At 44.5% G+C, this 26,399-nt stretch overlaps 8 protein-coding genes across 9 annotated transcripts; 6 read left to right on the forward strand and 2 right to left on the reverse strand.

Moving 5' to 3' along the window:
- Nucleotides 1-276: 276 nt before the first annotated feature.
- LOC132793801 (E3 ubiquitin-protein ligase RNF10) lies at nucleotides 277-3,541 on the reverse strand. The gene is made up of 4 exons (XM_060803889.1): nucleotides 2,800-3,541; nucleotides 1,230-2,738; nucleotides 1,017-1,171; nucleotides 277-958 (listed from the first exon to the last, which is right to left on the reverse strand). The coding sequence occupies exons 1-4, from the start codon at nucleotides 2,876-2,878 to the stop codon at nucleotides 503-505; spliced, it is 2,199 nt and encodes a 732-aa protein (XP_060659872.1). The 5' UTR covers nucleotides 2,879-3,541; the 3' UTR covers nucleotides 277-502.
- Nucleotides 3,542-3,963: 422 nt separating this feature from the next.
- On the forward strand, nucleotides 3,964-5,108 carry LOC132793806 (splicing factor 3B subunit 6). 2 transcript variants are annotated; one of them, XM_060803896.1, is made up of 4 exons: nucleotides 3,964-4,267; nucleotides 4,356-4,474; nucleotides 4,560-4,803; nucleotides 4,872-5,108. In XM_060803896.1, the coding sequence occupies exons 1-3, from the start codon at nucleotides 4,250-4,252 to the stop codon at nucleotides 4,786-4,788; spliced, it is 366 nt and encodes a 121-aa protein (XP_060659879.1). In that variant the 5' UTR covers nucleotides 3,964-4,249; the 3' UTR covers nucleotides 4,789-4,803; nucleotides 4,872-5,108. The 2 variants fall into 2 exon arrangements, with proteins under 2 accessions (XP_060659879.1, XP_060659878.1); XM_060803895.1 differs by having other exon boundaries at nucleotides 3,967-4,267; nucleotides 4,560-5,108.
- Nucleotides 5,109-5,115: 7 nt separating this feature from the next.
- On the reverse strand, nucleotides 5,116-22,787 carry LOC132793804 (zinc finger protein 345). Its single transcript, XM_060803891.1, has 2 exons — nucleotides 22,455-22,787; nucleotides 5,116-7,539 (listed from the first exon to the last, which is right to left on the reverse strand). The coding sequence occupies exon 2, from the start codon at nucleotides 7,345-7,347 to the stop codon at nucleotides 5,263-5,265; it is 2,085 nt and encodes a 694-aa protein (XP_060659874.1). The 5' UTR covers nucleotides 7,348-7,539; nucleotides 22,455-22,787; the 3' UTR covers nucleotides 5,116-5,262.
- LOC132793797 (zinc finger protein 236) lies at nucleotides 7,669-10,713 on the forward strand. Its single transcript, XM_060803886.1, has one exon. It carries the CDS (start codon nucleotides 7,816-7,818, stop codon nucleotides 10,375-10,377), a length of 2,562 nt encoding a protein of 853 aa, XP_060659869.1. The 5' UTR covers nucleotides 7,669-7,815; the 3' UTR covers nucleotides 10,378-10,713.
- On the forward strand, nucleotides 11,293-19,751 carry LOC132788241 (uncharacterized). Its single transcript, XM_060795572.1, has 3 exons — nucleotides 11,293-14,163; nucleotides 14,964-17,140; nucleotides 17,391-19,751. The coding sequence occupies exons 1-3, from the start codon at nucleotides 11,844-11,846 to the stop codon at nucleotides 19,593-19,595; spliced, it is 6,702 nt and encodes a 2,233-aa protein (XP_060651555.1). The 5' UTR covers nucleotides 11,293-11,843; the 3' UTR covers nucleotides 19,596-19,751.
- LOC132793800 (zinc finger protein 502-like) lies at nucleotides 14,633-17,237 on the forward strand. Its single transcript, XM_060803888.1, has one exon. It carries the CDS (start codon nucleotides 14,909-14,911, stop codon nucleotides 17,144-17,146), a length of 2,238 nt encoding a protein of 745 aa, XP_060659871.1. The 5' UTR covers nucleotides 14,633-14,908; the 3' UTR covers nucleotides 17,147-17,237.
- On the forward strand, nucleotides 19,871-22,373 carry LOC132793802 (zinc finger protein 431-like). Its single transcript, XM_060803890.1, has one exon. The coding sequence runs from the start codon at nucleotides 19,953-19,955 to the stop codon at nucleotides 22,131-22,133; it is 2,181 nt and encodes a 726-aa protein (XP_060659873.1). The 5' UTR covers nucleotides 19,871-19,952; the 3' UTR covers nucleotides 22,134-22,373.
- Nucleotides 22,788-23,198: 411 nt separating the features above from the next.
- LOC132793798 (zinc finger protein 235) lies at nucleotides 23,199-26,292 on the forward strand. The gene is given in 4 exon segments (XM_060803887.1): nucleotides 23,199-23,425; nucleotides 23,427-23,477; nucleotides 23,479-25,776; nucleotides 25,834-26,292. Coding segments are annotated over 3 exon segments (2,412 nt in total). The 5' UTR covers nucleotides 23,199-23,320; the 3' UTR covers nucleotides 25,735-25,776; nucleotides 25,834-26,292.
- Nucleotides 26,293-26,399: the final 107 nt, after the last annotated feature.

Raw genomic sequence — 26,399 nt, forward strand, 5'->3', positions numbered from 1 at the left:
AATACATGCCCCAAGAGCTGTCGATTTGACTATTTGATTGATTCCCAGGAATTCAAATGAGCTTTGGAATACTACGCTTGATAAGGCTTGGCCTGCCAGCAGCAATTATTCATAGTGAATCGGCTAGATTATTATCAAATAATAAGCAGCACATGAGTATTGCAACATATAAATAAATTATACAATTGTTTTGTGTGGGTGCAGAAATGCAATCAACCAGAAAACACGGAAATTCCATTCCATTTCTTGTTTATTTAATTATTCCCATAACAGATATTTCATTGTGCATTTTGATATGCTCTCTGCCTTTATTGGAGTATATATTGTTTGTTATATAATAATGCAATTACATATGAGTGTGGATTAATTAAATAAAAAAAAACTTGATTTATCTGGTTAATGTTATTCGCAATAACGTTGTAATAGCAATGTTCGATCTAAACAAAAATTTCCCTTTTCAATATGCATATTTGTGTGTGTGTAAAATAAAAGTATTTTGTTTTTAAGGAGCTCGGTTCATGCCGACTGCAAATAATGGTACCATCTTCTTGCCCTTCTTTTGCTTCTTATTGCCAGCGGTAGCATCTGCAGCAGCCGCTGAATTCGGTTTGCCACCTCCACGCTGTTTCTGCTGACCCAAGGCGCCGACAAGTAATTCACCCAATGCCCAAGGACCGACAGCACGCAATTCATTGTCCTCATCCAGAGTGGGTCGACTAGCAACTGCAGCAGCGGTAGCTCTTGGTGGTGGCGGAGCGGCGCGTCCCCAAGCACCCGCCTGGAACTCCGGTGGACTATGACGCGAGCCCGTCGAGGTGCCTGGTGAGGCGTTGCCAATGCTGGGCCACAGCTCTTGCTTGGGACTAGCAGCTACGCTAGAGTATCTCATGCCGCTTGGCTCGGCAATCGAGATAGGCATTGAGCCGCGTGGTGCTGGCAAATCCTCCTCAAAGCCACACTAAAATAAGAATCAATATTAACTGAAAATCTACATATATTGTAGACTTATGACTCACAGTCGGAAACTCATGCGTAGAGCTTAGATTCAAATTGGCTGCACTGGCTATAAGTTTGCCCATCTGACGATCGTTGATCTCGTTGATGTGCTGCTCGCGCTTACGTTCTTCACGCTCACGACGCTGACGTTCCTTCTTGCGATGCAACAGATCATCTATATGAAGTATTTAAAATTTAGTTGGGATACTTATTCAAAGACACTTTGAAATTACCCTTGAACAGCTTAAGAATGCTGTTGGATATAGTAGGAGGCTGCAGATCCACTTCGACCACAGCAAACTGACATGTGAGTGGTAAATGACCCAAGCAAGTGAATTTACGGCGATGCTCTTCATCCATTGAGTGATGCTCCTTCTGTAATATCTGCCCAGCAATCAGCACTGGAGCCAGATCCAAGGTGCCATAGCAAGCTTGCAGCATTTTAACATTCAATGGATGCAAATAGATGTTTTGACCGTCGTTCGATTGATAAAAATAATAATATTTGTTGGTGTTAATGGTGTTGATGTTGCAGGAGCTGCTGCTGTTGGACGACACCGATGCATTGTCGGGTTTCTCATCAATATCCTGTGTCTTGGGCTGTAGCTCTTCCTCCGCCACCTGCGGCAATGTTGGCTGCTGCGGCTGTTGCTCCTCCGGCTCCAAACCAAGTTTTTCGCTGCGTTCGTTAAGCGTGACCAACGCCTGCTGTATGAATACATCCTCCGGACAGGATACATCGGATTCGGCCAAAAGTTCGCGACGCTCTCGCTCAATAATAGCAGCCACATCCGTGCGCTTAGCTACCAAAAACTTGGAGAAACGTTTAGCCTCATCCAGCGAACTCAATAGCGGAAAGCGTTCATGCTCAAGAGCAGTTGCTGCTGTTGCACAGCTCTCAATGCACATGGAGCCTTTGCGACGACGCATCAGCTGAAAGCTGATGGTATTGCTCACATTCATCGCCTGCTGCTGTACGATAGTGCAGCTCTTCAGATCTGCTGCATGGATAGCATCATAGCAGATGGGACACTTGCGCCAGGTCTTGTCACTCAACGAGAGATAATGCAGCAAACAGGGCCAACAGTAAGCATGACCACAACGTGTTAACTTGGCCGCCACTGGTGGATAGAGGCAAATGGGACACTGGGGCTCCTCGGTCGTATGGATGTTGATCTGCTCAATCAGCTGCCAATCGATAAGCGCATCGGGCGAGCCATTCACCTGTGCCTTGGCACTGCTGCGTATGACAAACTGAAAGTTGGCCTGCAGGAACTGCTCCTTGTTGTAGCGTGGCTGACGCCGAGACACAGCGCCACCATGGCCAGTGCCATGCCAATCCCCTGGCGACTCGCGTGGCACACAGTGAAAGTTCAACAGATGGTTCAGATTCTGTTTCTTGCTGCCGTGAGCATACACAGAGTTTAGTTCGTAGTCAAGATCACCGCTACGCATGTAGCCGGCGCCAGAGGCTGCTAGTCCGGCGCCGCCATTAGCGTAATCCGCATCTGTGCCTGCATAGCCATCGCCATAGCCTGATCCGTTGCCATTACCATTGCCACCGTAGCCGCCGTTGCGGGCACGTGGACGTTTGTCCACATTAACGCGTAGTTTTGCCGACTGCTGTTGTTGTTGCTGCTGCTGTGGTTGCTTAACGTTGCGTTGTTGTTGCTCGTTCCGTGGTGTTGGAAGTTGCTCCCGACGTCGTGAATTGCGTGTCTTGTTATTGTTGACATGCAAATCTACAGAAGAGAATACAATATCGATATATCGATGACAAATAGTAAAAACATGTGTACCCACCACTTGATGATTTGCGTTGAGCTTCAGCAGATGATTTGTTTGTGCGCTGCTGTTGTTGCTTCTTGTTGTTGTTGTCCATTGTAGTTATTTTTGGCTGCGCTAAGACCGCAGAGGTTGATGGGAAGATGAGTAGAGGAGGAAGAGGATGTTGTTTGTTGTTGCTTTTGCTGCGAATTGACGGCAGCAAATTGCGTCTCGCGTTGGTGTTTGTCTCCACACGGAGTCCGTTGCACGATTATATTTTGTTGAGGATTCATCTTTACTGAGCCATGATTATTAACAAATATACCCAGAAATAATACTTGCGTAATATTTCCAAAAGGTTCTGCTAGTTAGTTTCGCTTCGAAAAAATCGAAAATTAAATCGTCGGAAAGTACTCGGAATCGGTACTTGCAGCTGTCTTATAAGACTTTTTTGTTGTTGCCTTTTAGTTCACGTTCACTTCTATTTGATTGGTTGTCTGCTTTGAATAATGTACTTGTTGTATTAGTATTGGTGTCTATGAATGTCCAAAGGTGTGACGACTGCGTTTTTCACAATGCGTAAATTGCCGAATAGGGGGCTCGATTTCGATTTCAGCTTGTCCAATGCACGCGCACAGGGTTCAATTGTTCACAAATTGACGGGGGAGATATTCTCTATATATTGAAAGCAACTAATTTTGATATAAAAACCAAAAAAGCCTCGATTGGAAAAATCAGCATCCGTGCTGACCTATGAAAAACAGTGTGACCACCTGCGCTAAAAGTCCAAAAGTGGCCTAACGCGGCGCTTATTTTTATTGTGAGTACTGCCAACCGTTTTTATAGTATAGTAATTTGGTAACTATTTAATACTATAACCATTAACCATATATTATTATTTAGTTCGTGCTATAACCTAATAGATAATTAGTTCACGTACTTACATCGTGAAGACCTATCATAAATTACAAATCGAAGAACTATTCATATTAAAACCGTCGATAGTATCGGATCTATTCTACACAAAAACAGGGATGCCCAATTCTAAAAACTATTGTGAATGGAAATGTTATGATCACAGTGACAAAGGTGGCAAACATTAAGAAACTATTATTATAAGAAATTTTTTGTTTTATTGTTTTGTTTGTTTTCGAATATGACGTTAGTTACAAATTACTGTTAATTTAAGTTAAATTTATCCTCAAAATTGTGAAACTGGTTTTTGCAGATTACTGTTATAAATTTTCGCTGTTAATAACAGTGCAGCTGTTAATAACATTTTACGGCACTGCAAAATGGCATCGTCTTCTTCTTAACAAATTGTTTTGTTTGGGGTTTGAGGCCAGACAGTCAGAGACCCATTAATTTTAAACAAAGGACCACGTTTCAGGACATTCATCCCGAGGTCAACAAGCAGCAGCAGCAGACGACGGTCAAGTGAAAGTTTCCCAGCTTAGTCGCATTTCAAGAGCAGTCGCGACCAGTCATGAATAAGCGCAACAACGTGAGTGTATCCCAAAAAGCACAAATCCGAATATAATTGATACACAATTAAATGCAAACTGAAAAAATGCACAATTTCTTTTTTGCAGATTCGGCTGCCGCCGGAGGTGAATCGGCTTCTATACGTGCGCAATTTACCATATAAAATCACATCGGACGAGATGTACGATATATTCGGCAAGTTCGGTGCCATACGTCAAATTCGCGTGTAAGTTGTCAATTTAATTGATTATGATTTAATTGCAATTACTTACTGTGTATACATACGCATATTTGCATTTATATTTGTGCAGTGGCAACACACCCGAGACACGCGGCACCGCCTTTGTTGTCTACGAAGACATCTTCGATGCGAAGAACGCCTGCGATCATTTATCCGGTTTCAATGTGTGCAATCGTTACCTTGTCGTCCTCTATTATCAGTCCAACAAGGCGTTCAAGCGCGTGGATGTGGACAAGAAACAGGATGAGCTCAACAACATTAAATCCAAGTACAATCTAAAGACTCCGGAGGCACCCTAAGGCACCACAAAAAATGTTCGCTTACGCTACAAACTTTCCTCAACAAATTTTACTTTTGTAACTTTTTTGCTATCTACTTGTAGAGTTTTTTCCAAAAGATTTTTGTATCATCAATTAAACATCATCACATCATCCACACTCATCTCAACCACCAAAAAACATCATCATGCATCTTTGCTGAAGTTTTGAATATTTCACAATCATTACCAAACCGAAGTATTCGAAATGCAGCAGGAAAAAACCAACATAAAACACACATTCATAAAAATAACAAGCAAGTAAAAGTAAAAAAAAAATGGTAAAATAAAATTAGAAATGAATTTTTGTCTTGTTTAATATTTATTTAAAGCGTTAGTTGCAGATAAAACGCGGAGTAAAAGCAATTCCTCTTCAATTCAAAAGCTTTATCTCCTCGAAATATATTAAAACTATTAACAATATAACCCACAATTACAGCATCCACCTGGGAAGTCTCTAATGCTCTTCCACCTCCACATCGTCATCATCTCTGAGCATTGCTGCAGCCGCCGCTTGATACTGCTCGTAGGTGTTGAGTTGCTTCTCCAGCTGACGCTGTTTGGCCAATTGCTCCAGCTCCTCTTCGGCTGCCTCGGCAATCTTCTGACGCATCGCGGCCACATTGCGACGTTTCTCACATTTCTGTAGTTCCTTTTGGCGGCACTTCTCGGTGATTTGCTTCGGCAATTTCTCTGGTTTCGCTGGCTTCTCTTCGTGCACCTTCTGGTGGCGTATCAAGGCGGCCTCCTGACGGAAATTCGTGCCACAAGTTTTGCAAGCATACGGTTTCTCTCCGGTGTGTATCCATTCGTGCTGCTTCAGAGATTGGGAGTTGGCAAAGCGTTTGGCACAGAAGCGACACTCAAAGTCCCTGACCTTCTCATGCACGCTCTTGTAATGACGCTTCATGTTGCCCAGATTGTTAAATCCCTGATTGCAGCCGGGACAGTAGTGCAGGCCGCTCTCTTTTGGAGATGGCGGATTTGACGGCAAAAAAACCGGTGTTATCGGATTGACAACAGTGCCCGCCAGCTGTGAGATGTCTACGCGTTCCACACGTCGCGGATCTCGCGGTATGGTGGCCACCGATTCAGCACACACCTTAAGCAGCAGTTGATCTTCCGTATTGGCATCACATTCCGGCTGTCGCTGGCGGTATGTTTCAAGCGCTCGATCGGCGCTCTTCTCGTGTATCTTCAAATGCTTCGTCAGGCTCTCGGTGTACAAGAACTTCTTGCCACACACCTTGCACTCGCAACGCTTCTCCCCGGTGTGGGTCATCTCGTGAATCTTACATGCGTGCGACTTGCCAAACGTCTTGCCACAATACTGACACGCATAGTTGCGTATCTTCTCGTGCACAATCTTCACATGATTGTCGAGCGCACGCTTCGTGTGAGTGGCATGTTCGCATACTTCGCACTTGAACATCTTCTCCTGAGTGTGCGTCAGCATGTGTTTGCTCCACTCCTGGCGAGTGGTCTTACCCACGCCACAATAGGGACACACATGGTTCTTGATGCCCGCGTGCCGCAGAAGGTGATTCTTCAACGCGCTATTGACGTGAAAGGCCTTGCCGCAAATGTTGCAAGGATATGGCAGCTGCTCTCCGGTGTGCTTGTACTTGTGCTTCTTAAATGCCACCGGACAGCGGAAAAGAAGACCACATTCACTGCACATCTGTTCAACGCGGGGCTCACTGGCCCGGGTCATATTGTGTACCTTCTTCAGATGAATCGTGAGCAGTCGGAGGCGGGGAAACACCAGCGGACAGCTTTCAACAGTGCAGGGTATTTCCTTAGCGCACTGCATGTGCGCATAGTCCACATGGAGACGCAGTGCTGCCGGTGTGGTGAAGCCTTTCTGGCATCGTTCAATGCTGCATTGATACGGCAGCAATCCGTTGTGATGCTTCATATGCTCATCGTAGTTAGACTGCTTCTTGTATTTCTGTCCACAAATTTTGCAGGTGAATCGCTTACTTTTTGGCTGGGATTTGTTGGCCAGTGTTTCGGAGGGCAGCAAGCGTTGTGCCAAGGGCACATCATCCTCGGGGGACGTCGTTGAAGCACCGTCATCTTTGTCCACATGCTCCAGCAGTTTAAACACATCCTCTTCGTTGTCAACTAGCTCGAGATTATGATGCATTAGCGGATCATATTCTGTGTTGCTGTTACTGAGCTCCTCATCCTTGATTAGCAGCTCCGCCTCATTGCTGGAAGAAGCCACTGGCAGCGGTTCCAACAGATCGATGCTGTTGCTTGGCAAAATCACTTTGGTGGCGACCATTTCTTTGAAACGCTGCAGCGAGGCCACGCACTGATTTTTAAAGTCATGAAGATCATTGAGGCGGGCATAACAACTGGCACACAGTTGCCTGGGATAGCCATCCTGGACATCGACCAGTAAAGATGTGCAAAGAGTGAAGGTCTCGGCGAGATCTGGTAGCACAAATAGATCGTAGATGGGGCAGCCGTCGAGGTTGTCGAGGCAACCGCGGCAAAGTGAGTTCACCGATGTTGGGCTGCTGACTGTGCTCATGTCCAGAAATTAAAACACAGGCAAATCCAAGCTTAACAACAATTTTCTAATTCGATTTACACAAGTATTTTAAGCGTTTTGACAAGTATCGATAAACGTTAGTTGATACTTGCGGCATCGATAGTTGACGCATAGACAAAAACATTTCCATTTGATGTTTGACTACTGATAATATAAATTTATTTGCTTTTGCTGTAAAATATAGAAGACGAAAAACAAAAACATTGTAGTAGACATAAATCGATATTTAGTAATGCCTGATAGCGGGTATGAGTGTCTATCGATAAGTATCGCATATGCAAATGAGTATCTGTATCCGATAGATGTACTCGTTCTAGTTGGCTGACGAGTATACCAATTTTTTCGTGTCAATATTGTTTTTTTTTTGTATTACTGCTGGGAAAACACAACTCAAAAAGCAAAGACTTTGCGAACGCCTTGCAATAAATCCCAATCAATCGCAACACGATGGACGTGGCGAGAACGTATTCCATACACACGCTGTGTCGGATTTGCCTCAATCTGCTGCAGAACGATGCTGCCTATGATTTATATATGGTGCCTGGTCTGGCCAAAAAACTATGTCTATGCACTTCGCTGTCGGTGGAGCAGAACGATGGCTTCCCCAAGAATCTGTGCACCAACTGCTATACGCGGCTCAATGATATGCACGACTTTCAAAAACTCTGCGTCGATTCGGTGCAAAAGTTTCAGGATATGGTCGCCAGCAACGCCTTCACTTGCCAATCCAATTTCGATGTGCTGGACCCAAGTACGGCGACACATGATCTGCCCAACGAGGATGAGGATCACATTAATTTCGATCCGCTGTTAAATCACAAAATGGAGCTAATCGAAAACGAGGAGGATGTGTTCAAAATGCTCGAAGATTGCGACAAGGAGGCGGAGGAGGTGGAAAAAGAAGTGAAGCAAGATAAAAAGATGAAAGAAATCAAAGAGCCCATTACCATCAACATGTTCAACGAGGACTCATCGTCCATAGAGAGCGGCAACGACAACGATCGCGATATTGACTTTGAGCCGAACAGTAGTGACGATGACATTCCCCTGGCTCAAAGGATGCGCAGCAAAACCACCGCCACAAAGAGCACAAGAGCAGCCAAGTCGCAAGCCAAGCCTAAAAAGAAAACTAAACCCGAAGACGATGATGAGTTTAGCACTTCATCATCATCCGACGATGACGACGACGACGATGATGATGATGAAGAGGGAGGTGGCAAGCGAGATAAGCCCAAACGCAAACGCATTCCAGCGGCTGAGCGGCATCTGCATCGCATCATCGACTGTCACATCTGTCATCAAAAGTTCAAGAAGGCCATACGCTATGAGGAGCACATGAAATACCACAACGATTTGTTGCCCTTCCAGTGCAAGGTGGAGAGCTGCAAGAAGGGCTTCACCACCGCCAATGGACTGCGCATACATGTGGATCACGCCCACACGGAGTTATCAGAGGTGCATGCCTGCAGCGTCGAGGGCTGTGGCAAGACATTCCCACGCGTCCGTCTGCTGACCTTCCACATGAAAAAGGTGCACAACATTTCCAAGTCTGCGGCACCATTGCGCGACTTTCCCTGCACCGAATGTGACACCGTGTTCCGTTGTCCCACAGCGCTCAAAAAGCACATGTACAAGCACACGGGCGAAGAGCTGCCATATCCATGTAACATCTGCGGTAAGCGTTTTGTCATCAACAGCGCACTCAGGGATCATCTCATGCGGCATGCGGGTATTAAGAATCATGTGTGTCCATATTGTGGCGTGGGCAAGACCACGCGGCAGGAATGGAACGCTCACATCTTGACGCACACCAAGGAGAAGAAGTTCAAGTGCCGACAGTGTGATCATGCCTCGCACAACAAACAGGCGCTATCGAATCACGTCAAGGTTGTGCATATGAAGATCAAGAACTTTGCCTGTCAATACTGCGGCAAGACCTTTGGCAAGTCGCATGCCTGCAAGGTGCACGAACGCACGCACACTGGCGAAAAGTGTTGTGAGTGCAAGATCTGTGGCAAGATCTTCCTGTGCGAGAAGAGTCTGACGAAGCATCTGAAAACGCACGAGAAACGCGATTTGCCACCCGTCGATATGCATCGGCCACTCAACATTCCGCTGCCAGGTGCCCATCAGATGCCAGAACACATGCAGGGAGATGGAATGATGGGTGGCCAGCATGTGGCCGACGATCTGCTCAAAGCTTGTGGCGGCGGGCCCGCCCCAGGCATGCCAGGCGTTGGCGTTGGAATCGGAGTCGGACCAGGCATTCCCGCGAAGCCGAAGAACTCGCGACGTGTGCAACGCGTGGATATCTCACAACTAGCGGGCACATCTGTAAATCCCATACCTTCCGTTTCGGTGCCATCGTGGTCACCGCAGGTGAACTTCACCAAGAAAGAGGGCCAGCACATTTGTCCGGGCTGCGGGCGTGGCTTCAACAACATCGGCAACATGAAACTCCACTATAAGATCATACACGAGAAGGTCAAGGATTTCGCCTGTCGTTTCTGTCCGAAGCGTTTCTCTAAGGCTCAAATTTTACGGCATCATGAATGGATTCATACGGGCGAAAAACCCTTCGAGTGCAAGATTTGTGGCAAGCATTTCCGTCAGGAGACGGCGCTGAAGAAGCACATCAAGACACACGACAAGCCCAACAGACGCAACTACATCCCAGAGAAGGTGACGGAGGCGCCGACAACGTTTCACAAAATCGAGCCGCGTGAAATCGATCGTGAGCCAAGGAACTATGAACAGTATCAGGATCCGGCCGCTGAGCGTGCTGCGGCCACCGCTGAGTTGCTGGCCCATCAGATCGAGGAGAATGAGGCAAAACGTAAGGCGGATATTGAGCGGCGAAAGATTCAGGAAGCCGCCTGTGAGCAGCTAAATAAACTGCAGAAGCAGCAGGAAATCGAGAAGGCAACGACATCCTATGATGGATACTATGCACAAAAGGCTCAAGCCGAGGGCATCAGTGTCGATGCTCTCAAGATCGATCATGTGTAGATGAGAAGAATGTGCTTCACTGTTTTACAGTCACACACACAAAAAACACACAACCAACCCCAGCAATATTTTTTAAATATACATATATGTAGTTATAATATTTTTTACAGTCCTTCTCCTCCCGTCAGTACACAAAACACAACAGAGTCCCCTCAGTAATTAAGTACACCATTGATCTGTACCCTCGAATTGCTCCAAAACTAAACTAACATGTATTGTAACACAATATTAATTTTACTATACATATAACATATGTACGTATTTCTGTTGTCTATGTAACTGGATGGCATCTATTGCTTAATTAGAATAATGACTTCATATTACATACATTTCAAATTTCTATTTGTTTCATTTGCTAGTCAATATTGAAAACTATTTGGGCGGAATATACGAAAAATCTAAATATTGGATTGGGAACTTTTCTTTAACTAAAAGTTGGGTTTATTTTATAGTAATTTATACAAAATTTAAGAAAAGGGAATCTTATATTTATAATAATTTCAAACTGTAAAGCTTCAGCTAATCCTTTTCTTTTTTTAAACGATTGTAACAACAATACTTAGAAAAGCTTCATTCAACTTTCATTTCTTTTAACTATTGCTAGGGTATTGAAAAAAAACTAATTTTTAACTACATTTTTTATTTACAACTTTAAATATAAATATATGAGCTTATTCTTTTTAAAGACACATTAGGAAAGTTATAATAGGAAATAACTTACTTGTCCATGAATTGCTATCAAAAAAAAGGAAATCCATTTCGTTTTACATTAATTTAATACTTTATACATACGATCGATTTCGATTTTGAAGAAATATACATATTTAGACTATATTCTTTATAAAAAAAATATGTAAGTGCAGTTTAGGGCAAAATAAATCAATTTTTCCTTGACAAAACTGTAATTTAATATGTAGTTCGTATATAATAAGGCGAGGAATAGGTGAATTATATTGAAACATACTCGTAGATTGGGACATTGAAAAAAACTGCTTTTTGTAACCCAAATGGAAATTTACGCCCTTAGAAATCTGAACTCGTAAAACAATGTATTTTCCCTATTGGCACCCATGGAAAACACAATTTATATAAGCCTACAGTAAATTTGAGAAGTATTTTAGTTTTGCATAAAAAAACTTTGGACATAAAAAAAACATCCACCAAAAAACAATGGATCGCCCTCTACCCAACCCAAATATTTACAATTAATTAATGATATCGCTGTGTGGTGTCTGTTTGAATACACAACAAAAACAAACATAATATCGTAATCGAGTTAATCCATAAGATACTCAATATTCATGTGCCTATCGATATACACTCGTATATACTTTCTGTATACACTCGTTTCGATTAGTCGATACCCGATACTGCCGCAAGTACATAAATTCTCTACGAGTCAGTTTTTGTTGAGAGAAAAGAAAAACTAGAAAGCAAGACGATTTTGGAATAATTGCAAAGCCAAAATGGATGAGGAGACCACAGTCTCAATACACACGGTATGCCGCACGTGCTTATCGAACCTAAATAACGCTGCAGCCTTCGATCTGTTTTTTGTCCCCGGCCTGGCCAAGAAATTGTGTATTTGCACTTCGTTGTCGGTGGAACAGCAGGATGGTTACCCGAAAAATCTTTGCACCACCTGCTACAACCGCCTCAACGATCTGCATGACTTTCAAAGGCAATGTGTGGAGTCCGTCGAGAAATTTAAGGATTTGGTGGTCAACAGCTGTTTCCAGCAGACCACTGAGGACAATTTCAATGTGACGAATGTGGCTGAAGAGGATTTAGATCGCAGTACCTTTGACCCATTGCTCAATAGCAAACTGGAAATCGAGAATGAAGAGGATGTGTTTAAGATGATCGAAGATGTGGACAAGGAGTCGGAGGAAGATGAGCAGCAACAGGAGCAACCGGAAGAATTCGATGACTTTGACAATGATGACGATGAAGGGGACGCAGATTTTCAGGCTGATAGCAGCGACTCACAGGACTCGGTGCCGCTCTCGCGACGCTTTGCAACTAAGGCAACTAAACAAACCAAGCCCAAGAACAAAAAGAAAAAGAAGGAATCATCTTCCTCGGCCAGCGACACGGAGGACGAGGAGGAAGAGGCTAAACCCAAAAAGAAACGCAAGCGTACGCCGGCCTCCGAAGTGGGCAGTCGCAGTCTGCTCCAATGCCACATTTGCCAGCAGAAGTTCAAGATGGCTACGCGCTTTGAAGAGCACATGAAATTCCACAACGACAAGCTACCCTTCCAGTGTCCCGTGGAGACCTGCAAGAAGGGTTTCACCTCGACCACCGGGCAGCGTCATCACATGGAGCACACACATCCGGAACTGTGTAAACTACACAAGTGCACTGTCGAGGGTTGCGACAAGGAATTCCCACAGACTCGCATGCTCACCCAGCATCTGCGCAAGGAACACAACATTGCCAAACCCGAGATACATCCATGCTCCGAGTGTGACAAGGTCTTCCGTTGTCCCACGGCACTCAAGAAGCACATGTACAAGCATACGGGCGAGGAGCTTCCCATTTCGTGCAACATCTGCGGCAAACGTTTCCACATCAATAGCGAACTTCGCGATCATTTACTGCGCCATGCTGGCGTCAAGAATCATGTGTGTCCGTATTGTGGGGTGGGCAAGACAACCCGCCAGGAGTGGAACAAACACATCTTGACACACACCAAGGAGAAGCAATACCATTGCCGGCAATGCGACCATTCGTCACACAACAAACAGGCGTTGTCGAATCACGTTAAAGTGGTGCACATGAAGATCAAGAACTTCGCCTGCCAATACTGTGGCAAGACCTTTGGCAAGTCGCATGCCTGTAAGCTGCATGAAAGATTGCACACGGGAGAGAACTGCAGTGAGTGCAAGATCTGTGGCAAGGTCTTTCTCTTTGAAAAGCGTCTGACCAAGCATCTCAAGACGCACGAGAAGCGCGAGGTTCCAGCAGCTGCCGGCGCAGCAAAGCCCAAAACAGATGGGGAAGATAAAAAGGACGAGAGCCAAGAGCCCGCCGATGTCAAGCCGATGCCTCCATTACCAGCTAAGCCAAAGGCATCGAATCGCATCGAGCGTGTGGACATTTCTCAATTGGCCGGCACCTCTGTCAATCCCATTCCGTCGGTCTCGGTGCCATCCTGGTCGCCGCAAGTCAACTTCACCAAGAAGGAGGGTCAGCACATTTGTCCAGGCTGTGGCAAGGGCTTTAATCACATTGGCAACATGAAACTCCACTATAAGGTCGTGCATGAAAAGATCAAGGATTTCGCCTGTCGCTATTGCCCGAAGCGCTTTGGCAAAGCTCAATATCTGCAGCATCACGAGTACACACACACCGGAGAGAAGCCGTATGGCTGCAAGATTTGCGACAGGCATTTCAGTCATGGCTCCTCATTGAGGAAGCACATGCAATCGCATAATAAGCCGCCTAAGGAGCCGAAGCCACCGAAACCCCAACCCAAGTCCACAGAGCCGCCAACGCCGCGAGTAAAACTGAATAGACAACCAACCAAGATCTATGAGCAGTATCAGGATCCAGCTGCCGAGCGAGCCGCTGCTAGAGCTGAACTTATTGCCCAACAGCAGGACGAACATGAGGTGAAACGCAAGGCTGCGGAAAAGACGCGCAAGATTCAGGAGGCTGCTTGTGAGCAGCTGCAAGAATTGCAGCAACAGCAGCTTATCGACAAGATCTCCAGCGACTGCTTCACCGAAGTGAACTATGAAGATGCACAGAAGGTTGAGGCCCTCAAAGAAGATCCCGCTTAAGTTACAGCAAATTCATTAATTTATAATTATTTCTAAGCAAGCATCTGTACAAATATTCGTTGTCCACGTAAAATATTAATTTACATACAAGTATAAAATAGTAATTTTTTTGAAGTTTATTATAATGCATAGGACAACTTTAAATTTATTCATCAGTAAAGAGAAAAATAACTTCTTCGGTATAATTTACTTTCAAAAATCATTCTTACTTTAGTAAAAAAAAAAAATTTCTCTCTGTTTTAATAAGATCCGAAAAGAAGTAATTCAGATGATGAGCTTCATATAAAACAGATAAACTGTCGTTCATAAATGATTTTAAAGTTTATGGTATTTTAGTTCAGATAAGTTTAAATTTTAGCTAAACAAAATAAATGTCATTAGTAATGATTATGGTCTATAGTTTATAAAATTGCTTGTAACTTATTTTAACCCAATCATTACTGTCAATTTTAAAACATAATTTGTAATGATTACGTTCCCCGACAAATGTGAAGTACATACTCACACCAACGCATTATTTGAGCTCACACACACACACTCATGTAAGTCAAACACAGAAAGATACTTAAGGTTTTTTGGTTCAAATACTACCAAAGTACTCATAGTAACGATGTACTCGTAATCGCAATCGGACTAGTGCTCGTTTGAGTAATCGGTAACAAATCGAAAGAACGATAGTGATTGAAGTACCTTTTTATCAAAATAATAATAAGAAATCCGAAAAACTTCAAAAGCAACACAAAATGAATGAGGACACTTCGGGCTTGGCCCAAAAACTATGCCGTACCTGTTTAACAGATCTGCAACCGGAAGCAGCCTTCGATCTTTTCCTTAACCACGGCCTGGCCAAGAAATTGTGTATTTGCACTTCGCTGTCCGTGGAGCAACAAGATGGATTCCCCACAAACATTTGCACCACTTGCTATAGTCGCCTCAACGACTTGCATGACTTCCAATCACAATGCGTGGATTCGGTACAAAAGTTCCGAGAGATGTTGACCAGCAGCTGTTTTGTTATTCGCACTATTCCCGATGACGACTACAGTGTGATAAATGCAGCGGATCAGCAACACCTGCAGACTGAGTTTACTGTCGGAGAGCATACACACTTTGATCCGTTGCTAAATAGCAAAATAGAGATTGAGAACGACGAGGATGTCTTCAAGATGATTGAAGATGCCGACAAGGAGTCCGAGGAAGAAGAGCCGGCAGCAGCACAACAAATGGATCAAGAGTTTAATGAAGTAGATGGCTCTGCAACGGACAGCAGTGACTTTGATGAAACGCTGCCACTATCGCGTCTTCGCAAAAAAGCCATCAAGAAGAAGACTGCGGCGGATGAGCCCAAAGCGAAACGTAAACGTTTGCCGCCCGCAGAACGAGAGCGACATCGTTTGATCGAATGCCACATTTGCAAACAAAAGTTCAAGAAGGCGCAGAACTACGAGGAACACATGAAACACCACAACGACCAGCTACCCCATCAGTGTTCCGTGGAAACTTGCAAGCGTGGCTTTACCACAGAGACTGGGCTGCGTCATCACATGGAGCACACGCATCCCGAGCTGTGCAAACTACATCCGTGCACGGTCGAGGGCTGCGACAAGAAGTTTCCACAGACACGCATGTTGACACGACATCTGCGCGTTGAGCACAACATTGCCAAGCCCGAGATTCACCCATGCTCTGGTTGCGACAAGGTGTTCCGTTGTCCCATGGCACTAAAGAAGCACATGTATAAGCATACGGGCGAGGAGCTGCCATTTGGTTGTAATATTTGCAACAAGCGCTTTAGTGTCAACACCGAACTACGAGATCATTTGCTGCGCCATGCGGGGATCAAGAATTTTGTGTGCCCCTATTGCGGCGTGGGCAGAACTACCAAACAGGAGTGTGACAAGCACATCCTCACGCATACCAGGGAGAAGAAGTTTTTCTGCGAGCACTGCGAATATGCCACGCACAACAAACAGTCGCTGACGAAGCATGTTCGGGTGGTTCACCTGAATATCCGCAATCATCCGTGTCAGTACTGCGATAAGACATTTGCAAATGCATATGCGTGTCGCACGCATGAAAGATTGCATACGCGGGAAAGCTGCTTTGAATGCAACATCTGTGGAATGAAATTCCTGTTCGAAAAGCGATTAACGAGGCATCTAAAGACGCACGAGAAACGCGATAAGCCGGACGATGATGTTGATGAGGAGCCCACGGCCAAGACAGAGAACGCTGCTGTAGATGAAGTGAAGGAAGTGTCACCTATGCCGCCGAAGTCAAGAGATCCACGTCGCGTCGAACTGGTGGATATGGCACAATTAGCGGGCACCGCTATCAATCCCATTCCATCGGTCTCGGTGCCAGCTTGGCCACATGTGAATTTCACCAAGAAGGAGGGTCAATTTATTTGTCCGGAGTGCGGTAAGGCCTTCAATCATTTGGCCAACATGAAGCTGCACTACAAGGTTGTGCATCAAAAGATCAAGGACTATGCTTGTCGCTTCTGCCCCAAGCGCTTTAGCAAATCCCAGTACCTGAAGTGCCATGAGAATATTCACACTGGGGAAACGCCTTACTCTTGCCAAACATGCGGAAAGAGCTTTAAGCATTATGGCACGCTTAGCAAACACAAACAATCGCACAATAAGCCACCCAAAGAGCCAAAGGCACCAAAGGAGCCGTTGGTCAGGAAACGTTTCTATCAGGGTCCCAAAATCAAATTAAACACACAACCAGCGAAAAATTACGAGCAATATGAGGATCCAGTGGCCGAGCAGGCGGCGGCAACGGCTCAATTGGTTGCTCAGCAGCTTAACGTGAGTGCCGCCAAGCTGAAGGCGGAAGCGGAGACGCAAAAGATTCAATCGGCTGCACAGGAGCAGCTCCAGAAGCTGCAGCAGCAGTGGCAAAGCGAAAAGGTTTCCTATGACACCTTTGCGGGCAAAGGCATTAACATGGATATACCCAAGGATCATGTATAAGCTGGCAATTTAAATTGTTATTCTTTTTGTATCATATATTTAAATAATTATAATAAACCTCAAAAAAATATTCAAATTGTAAATAAAGGTGAGAAAAATTCATTAATGCATTATCGATATGTTCCGATATATCATCGATAAGTTTTTAACGCTCTAGTCGTACTAGCGAATTTAATCGCCATCAAACAGAGAAACCAGTGGCACAATAAACAAAACTTGGCACATTTAATTATTGCACACGTAAAAAATGAGTGACGAAAATTTGGGCATAGCCCAGAAATTCTGTCGCACATGTATAAAACAACTGTGCCAGGATGACGCCTTCGACATCTTCCTTGTGCCCGGGCTGGCCAAGAAATTGTGTGTTTGCACTTCTTTGACCGTGGAGCAACAAGATGGATTCCCCACAAACATCTGTCCCAGTTGCTACAATCGCCTCAACGACTTGCATGATTTCCAAGCACAATGTCTCAACGCTGTACAGCAATTCAAGGAGATGCTGCTGGCCTGCAGCAGCGGACACTTTAGCGTAGTGAATGCAGCTGCTGACCTGGAGGGGGATGTGGTTTTCGCGGAATCGGAACACACACACTTTGATCCACTACTGAATAGCAAAATTGAAATTGAATACGATCAGGATGTGTTCAAGATGATAGAAGCTGTCGACAAAGAATCGGTGGAAGACGAGGATGAAAGAGAGCAAGCAAATGACAGCTTTGACGACGAGGATAGTGGAGGCATGGAATTCGAAGCTGATAGCAGCGACTCTGACTACACTTTGCCGCTTTCGAGCCTTAAAGGCAAGGGCAAAGACATCAAGGAAACTAAGAAAGCTGGAAGCGATAGGGTTGAGATCGAATCAAAGCCTAAGACGCAACGTTTGCTTGAGTGCCATATTTGCACGCAGAAGTTCAAGAAGACGTGCATATATCAGGAGCACATGAAACTGCACGATGATCAGTTGCCACATCAGTGTCCTGTGGAGTCGTGCAAGATTGGTTTTACAACGCCCAATGGACTGCGTCATCACATTGAACACATGCACACGGAACTCTGTCAAATGCTTTCCTGCACGGTGGAAGGTTGCAACAAGCAATTTCCTCTCAAACGCTCGTTGACGAGACACTTGAGAATTATGCATAACATGGCCAAGCCCGAAACGCATCCGTGCTCGGAGTGTGAAAAGGTATTCCGCTGTCCCATGGCCCTCAAGAAGCACATGTACAAACACACGGGCGAGGAGCTGCCCTTTTGTTGCGATATATGCAAGCGACGCTTTGCCACCAGCACCGAACTACGACATCATTTGCTGCGCCATGCGGGAATCAAGAACTTCATATGTACCTATTGTGGGGTGCGCAAAACCACTAAACAGGAACTGGACAATCACATTCTGACGCACACGAGGGAGAAGAACTTGAAGTGCGATAAGTGTGATTATTTGACGCACTGCAAGCAATCGCTTTGGAAGCACACACGCGTGGTGCACATGAAGATCAAGAAGCACGCCTGCAGCTACTGCGAGAAGACCTTTGGCAATGCGTATGCTCGACGAACCCATGAGAGACTGCACACCGGAGAGAGTTGCTTCGAATGTACGATTTGCAGTCGGATGTTTCTCTTTGAAAAAACGTTGACAACGCATTTGAAGACGCATGAGAAGCGGGAGAAACTGGAGGTGGAGAAAAAAGAGAGGAAGAAGAAAGTGAAGAAAGAGCCGGAGACGGTGAAGAAATTGGGTGCACGAGTAGAGCGTGTGGACATAGCACGTTTGGCTGGCACTGTTGTTAATCCGATTCCCACGGTGTCGGTGCCACCGCCAAATTGGGAAGATGTGGCACATGTAGATGGACAGGTCATTTGTCCGGAATGTGGCAAAAGCTTTAATCGGAAGGAGGGCATGAAGCTTCACTACAAGGTGGTACACCAGAAAGTCAAGGATTATATTTGCCGCTTTTGTAGCAAACGCTTTGGAAGGCTGCAATATCTCAAGGCTCATGAGAATATTCACACCGGAGCAACACCTTTTAAGTGCAATATATGCGACATGGCCTTTAAGGGAGACTCAGCCCTGTTTGTGCACAAAAAGAGAAAGCATTGTCCTAAAATAGCCAAGCCAGCCAAAGTGCCAAAGACGCCCAGGGCTCCCAAACCGAAGCCCCCAAAGCCAGCAATAGAATCTCAGCCTACAGAGCGAAGTAAGCGATCTAAAACTAAACTGAATATGCATCCGAAAAATCAGAATCATGAACAATTCGAGGATCCAGCTGCCGAACGAGCGGCAGCCCAGGCTCAGTTGTTTGCCCATCAGGAGAACAAGAATGAGATCAAGTTGAAGGCGGCCGAAGAGACTCAAAAGATTCAAACGGCGGCACAGGAACAATTGGAGATATTGAAGCGTCTAAGCGAAAAGATGGCCCTTGATAGTTTGCCCAGTGTAAAGAATTGATTGTAATTAATGCTTATTGTACCTTAACTATTTATTCATATAAAACATTTGTTTACAACTGACTTATCATTTGTTTACAACTTAACTTATTTTCTATTAACTGTGATCAAAAGTATACATAATTTTAGCGTAAGCTTTTAATTCTCTTCTACGCTGCGGAAACCGAATATAATAAAGAACATAGAATACCTATTTAGCATCGATAAATTAGTTCGTCCTCCTATCGATATTCTTTATACCGATTTAGTAACGATTTACTTGTACTTGCTTAAGACATTGGTATCGAGCAACAACAAAATCGATATGGTTGTTTTGTAAACAAACAAAACTGGTTGATTTAACAAGAGCCCAACCAAAATGACTGAGGAGAAGTTGGGCCTAGCTCAAACTCTTTGTCGTGCGTGCCTAACAAAATTGAGCCAGGATGACGCCTTCGATATCTTTATTGTGCCCGGTTTGGCCAAGAAATTGTGTGTGTGTACTTCCCTGACAGTGGAACAACAAGATGGATTCCCCACAAACATTTGCACCACTTGCTATAGTCGACTCAACGACTTGCATGATTTTCAGACACAATGCCTAGACTCGGTGGAAAAGTTTCGAGAGATGTTGACTAGCACCTGCATCATAGTTCGCTCAATTCCAGAAGACAATTTTAATGTGATGAATGCATCTGACCAGGATGCTGAAATCCCTGCCGAGGAGGAAGTCTTTGATCCTTTACTCAATACGAAAATAGAAATTGAAGACGAGCAGGATGTGTTCAAAATGATAGAAGATGTTGATAAAGAAACCGTTAAGGAACAGAATGATTTGAATGACACTTCCAACATCGAAAACAGCGATGATAATGAAGATGTTGACTTCGAACCAGACACCAGTGACTCTGAATACTCGTTACCGCTGTCGCGTCTCAAAAGTAAAGCAAAAGGCACAATGAAAGCTAGATCAAGTGATAAGCCAAGGAGGAAGCGTTTGATTCCAGTGGAGCGAGAGCGTCGTCGGTTGATTGAGTGTCACATTTGCACACAAAAGTTCATAAAGATGGCCAACTACGAGGAGCATATGAAACGGCACAGTGATCTACTGCCTCATCAGTGTCCCGTGGACACGTGCAAGACTGGCTTTACGACCTCCAATGGCTTGCGTCATCACATCGAACACACGCACACAGAACTCTGCCAAATGTACACTTGCACTGCCAAGGGATGCGACAAGCAATTCCCATTGAAACGTTTGCTCACCAGACACATGCGAGTGGAGCACAACATTGCCAAGCCAGACATTCATCCATGCTCGGAGTGTGATAAGCTATTTCGGTGTCCCATGGCGCTCAAGAAGCACATGTACAAACACACAGGCGAGGAGAAGCCTTTTGGCTGTGACATATGCAAGAGACGCTTTGCTGCCAGCACCGAACTGCGAGATCATTTGCTGCGACATGCGGGGATTAAGCGTTTTGTGTGTGCCTATTGTGGTGTGGGAAAAACTACGAAACAGGAACTAGACAATCACATCTTGACGCACACCAGGGAGAAGAACTTTAAATGCGATCAGTGTGAATATGCCACGCATATCAAACAGTCGCTGACCAAGCACATTCGGGTGGTGCATATGAAAATCAGGAAACATGCCTGTAAGCACTGCGAGAAGACCTTTGGCACTGCCTATGCGCGAAGGATGCACGAGAGATTGCACACGGGAGATAGTTGCTATGAGTGCACGATCTGCAGTCGGATGTTTCTCTTTGAGAAGAATCTGACGAACCATTTGAAGGCGCACGAGAAGCGAGAGAAAAAGGCTGCTGAGAAGGAGGAAAGAAAAAAGGAGCGAGAGAAGAAATTGGGTGCAAGAGTGGAGCGCGTGGATATAGCACTTTTGGCTGGCACTGTTGTCAATCCCATTCCTACAGTTTCAGTGCCAGCGTGGACGGAAGTGGAGAAAAGAGATGGTCAAGTAATATGCCCGGAGTGTGGCAAATCCTTCAATCGCTTGGAGGGCATGAAACTGCATTATAAGGTGGTACATCAAAAGATCAAGGATTATATTTGTCGCTTTTGCCACAGACGTTTTGGGAGACTGCATTATCTGAAGGCTCATGAGAATACGCATACTGGGGAGACGCCTCATAAGTGCGACATCTGTGGCAAGGCATTCAAGGCAGACTCGACTCTCTACACACATAAGCAGTCCCACAACAAACCTCCTAGGCCACCCAAGGCGCCAAAGCAACAAAAAGCATCTCACACAAATAGACAACCATCTCAGCGACCTAAAACCAAACTGAATACGCAGCCTACCAAAGTTCGGGAGGAGTACGAGGATCCAGCTGCAGCACATGCGGCGGCACAAGCTCAATTGATTGCCCATCAGGAAAGTCAGAATGAGATCAAGTTAAAGACGGCTGAAGCGGTTCAGAAGATTCAAACAGCAGCTCAGGAGCAACTTCAGTTGTTGAAGCGCTTGAATGAAAAGATCTCCTATGATAGTTTACCTTTACCAAATAATTGCTTAAGCATTCCCAAGGATCGTGTATGAGCATTAAGTCCCTGTAAATATAATTTATCAGCACCAGTTTAATTTTAATATGAGTAATTTGCACCTGCACCTATAATAAGAAACTCAGGATTTGACACATTTTCTTTAAACACATCTTCAATCACAGCTGCACATCTGAATTAAATGCAAGTTTTGAAAGCTTCTTAAACCATTGTTACACCACCGCAATTCGTAACCTTAATTAAAAAGACAAATCACCAAATGACTTGAATTTGTTTAACTCTAAAGTAAAAGAACCAAACTAGCAGCATCTTTCCAAAGATATTATAACATAGAGAAGTTTAAACATGAAGCACTTACGAGGGGTTAATAAACTGAAGCCAGCCTTTTTTTTGTATTTCTCAACAGAGACTTCTTCCATAGTTGAGTAGTTATATTTTTTTCCATCCGTAATTTCGAAGTCTCACTTTCTAGACCGGCTATTTTCTGGATTTCGTTTTTGAGCTCTTGATATGAATATCAACAGTCTAATCTTAATATTGTTGAAGCAGAGCAAAGTGCTTATAAACTTCCAATAATTCGCTATATATATGAATGTTTACTGAATTTTTAATGTAAAAGCAAATGCAATTTAATAGCGCGTAGACCGATTCCGTTTATTTTGGCTGTGCTGAAACTTGCGCCAACTTGCTAAGAGTGACCAGACTACATAAACTTCGACGATCAGCTGATCGAAAATACTGAGCAAATATGTACGGATATATTAAATGTATATTAATATTAATAATATTATTATTATTATTATTATATTATATTATACAGCTCTCCTATTTTTTAATTTAAGTTTGAATATTTTTGAATAAATACTATTATTGAAAAATAGTAAATGTCATTTCGACTCTTTTACTTAAACCTATGTATTCCTTTCTTATATATATTGAATGCAAACAAAATAATATAATATAAAACACCTATTCAATATTTTTATATATATATATTTAAAAAATTTCAAGTTGTTTACAAATTAAATGACTATCGCCTCAGTGTCTATGGTATCGAGTAGTTTTGTGATTCTACTCGAGTCCAAAAGTAACCGATGTGCAAAGTGCTCGTTACTTTTATGGACGCGTATACATAGTTTTTCTCAGCAGAGAAATTGTGTGCTGGTAATTTTGTGTAAACTTTTGCAATTGCATTCGCAACAAAAGGCAGCAAGTCGGAGCAAAATGAATGAGGGGAGTGAATACTCCATACACTCGATATGCCGCGTATGCCTAAATCATCTGCGCAACGATGCCGTCTACGATCTATTCATGGTCCCAGGTCTGGCCAAAAAAGTTGTGTGTGTGCACTTCGCTGTCCGTGGAACAACACGATGGATTCCCCAAAAAACCTTTGCACCTCTTGCTACACAAAGCTCAACGATTTGCATGGCTTTCAAAAGATGTGCGTGGACTCAGTGCAAAAGTTTCAGGATATGGTAGCAAATAATTATTTCACTCCCGTCGGCATCTCGGATATTAATCAAATTGACAATGTTGATGTTCTCAATATTGCGCCACCCGAAAATGAAATGGAGGAGGATCGCATTAACTTTGATCCGCTATTGAATACGAAAATTGAAATAATCGAGAATGAAGACGATGTCTTCAAAATGCTTGAAGATGTGGACAAAGATGTCGAAGATGTAGAAAAGGACAAGGAATCATCGAGTGAAAGCGAAGCGGAAAATGACGAAGAGGATGCAGACTTTGATGCGAATAGCAGCGAATCCGAGGACGCAGCGCCTCTATCACGATTGCGTGGCAACACCCGAGCCAGCAAGGCCAAGGGACGCAAGGCTGCCGCTTCTAACACCCGCGACGACGATGACGATGAATCCTCCAGCTCTGAGTCGTCGGATGACGACGATAGACCCAGCACGAAATCCAAACGCAAACGCATTCCAGCTGGCGAACGGGATCGACATAAGCTCATCGATTGTCACATCTGTCATCAGAAGTTCAAAAAGGCCATTCGATACGAGGAGCACATGAAGCACCATAACGATCTGTTGCCATTCCAGTGCACGGTAGAGTCGTGCAAGAAGGGCTTCACCACAGCCGGTGGCCTGCGCCTGCACATGGACCATGCGCACTCCGAGTTCTCCGAAGTACACGCCTGCACCTTTGAGGGATGCGACAAGACATTCCCCCGCTCCGTCTTGCTCACGTTCCACATGAAGAAGGTGCATAAGGTGGCCAAACCGGATGTGAAGCGACACGCGTGCACTGAATGCGAGAAGGTCTTCCGCTGTCCCACCGCACTCAAGAAGCACATGTACAAGCACACGGGTGAAGAGCTGCCCTTTGCATGCGAAATCTGCGGCAAACGATTCCACATACACAGCGTGCTCCGCGATCATCTGCTGCGTCACGCGGGTGTGAAGAATCATGTGTGTCCGTACTGTGGAGTGGGCAAGACAACGCGACAGGAGTGGAACAAGCACATCTTGACGCACACCCGCGAGAAACAGTTCCAGTGTCGACAATGTGATCATGCCTCGCACAACAAACAGGCGTTATCCAATCACGTCAAGGTGGTGCACATGAAAATCAAGAACTTTGCCTGTCAATACTGTGGCAAGACCTTTGGCAAGTCGCATGCATGCAAGATCCATGAAAGATTACATACTGGCGAAAACTGTTGCGAGTGCAAGATCTGTGGCAAGATCTTCCTCTTCGAGAAACGTCTCACTAAGCACTTGCAGATCCACGAGAAACGAGATATTCCACCGCCAGCTACGGCGACGGCTGTTAAGCCGCCCGGCGAAGGTGATGGCCAAAACAATGTAAATCTCGGTCAGGGTGGAGAGCAGCAGAGTCATTTGGCAGAGCCAATGGACGTGAAACCCATACCGGTGATACCACCCAAGCCGAAGCCATCGCATCGTGTGGAACGCGTGGACATCTCTCAACTGGCGGGCACCTCGGTCAATCCCATATCATCGGTGTCGGTGCCTTCGTGGTCGCCGCAGGTGAACTTCACTAAGAAGGAGGGTCAGCACATTTGTCCGGGCTGTGGGCGTGGCTTCAATCATATTGGCAATATGAAGTTGCACTACAAGATCATACACGAGAAGGTCAAGGATTTCGCCTGTCGCTATTGTCCCAAACGCTTTGCCAAGGCTCAATACTTGCGCAATCATGAGTACATCCATACAGGCGAGAAACCATTCGAGTGTAAGATCTGTGGCAAACACTTCAGGCAGGAGCAGGTGCTTAAGACGCATCTAAAGGTGCACGATAAACCACCAAAGCCACCGAAGGAAAAGAAGCCGCCAAAGCCATCAGTTAGCAAGGCCAAGGGATTAAAGGTTGAGCTCAACAAAAAACAACCAAAGATTCATGAGGAATACCAGGATCCAGCGGCAGAGCGAGCAGCGGCCACCGCTGCGCTGCTCGCCCAGCAGATCGAGGAGAATGAGGCAAAGCGAAAGCAGGAGGAGGCGAATCGTAAAATACAGGAAGCCGCATGTGAGCAGCTGAATCGATTGCAAAAGCAAATACAAAGCGAAAAGGGCTCCTATGATAGCTATTACGGTCAGAAGGCTGAAGCCGAGGGCATTGACCCGGATGGTCTCAAATTAGATCACGTGTAAAATGGGTTACGGTGAGAATAAGATTCACGAAATGAAGATGTAGTAAGTGCAAAGAAAGAAACAAACAAGAAAAAATGCTTTATGTATAACTTCTTTTAGCTTGTCCCTGTCGATTTAAGAACCCCCGCCCCCAAACCATATGATCTATGAGCGAGTCCCTCAAATAAATGTGGCTTCATACATATATAGATAAAATACATATAGTACACATCTGTAAACCCCTCAATCAACTTAATCCTTAATCATTTAATTATATATTAAATATTAATTACATTGTACGTGTTGTATCTACATACATACCTACATACTATATACTTAATCTCTACAAATCCGAATTCAGTCTAGCATCCTTAATCCTGCCAAGGAATGGAAAGAAGTTCCCAGCTGTCTCGGAGTAAACAAATACTTATTGGTCGATGCAATTCTAATAACGAAACTTTCAAGTTATTAAGTTTAAGCATAATCAAAATAACAACAATGGATTATTATGATTATTGTCTAAGAAAATATATATTATCGTATATACAAATACATATATACCATATACATATATAGTAACTACGTTGTCTTTCCACTCTAAATTCTTATGAGGTTGCTTCTCCCACTCCTCCTTTATTTACATATAGTGCACATACACACACGCACGCTTGCAGTTGCATGCTTTT

The sequence above is a fragment of the Drosophila nasuta genome, chromosome 3 (genome assembly GCF_023558535.2).
Source record: "Drosophila nasuta strain 15112-1781.00 chromosome 3, ASM2355853v1, whole genome shotgun sequence".
Classification (NCBI taxonomy): Eukaryota; Metazoa; Arthropoda; class Insecta; order Diptera; family Drosophilidae; genus Drosophila; species Drosophila nasuta.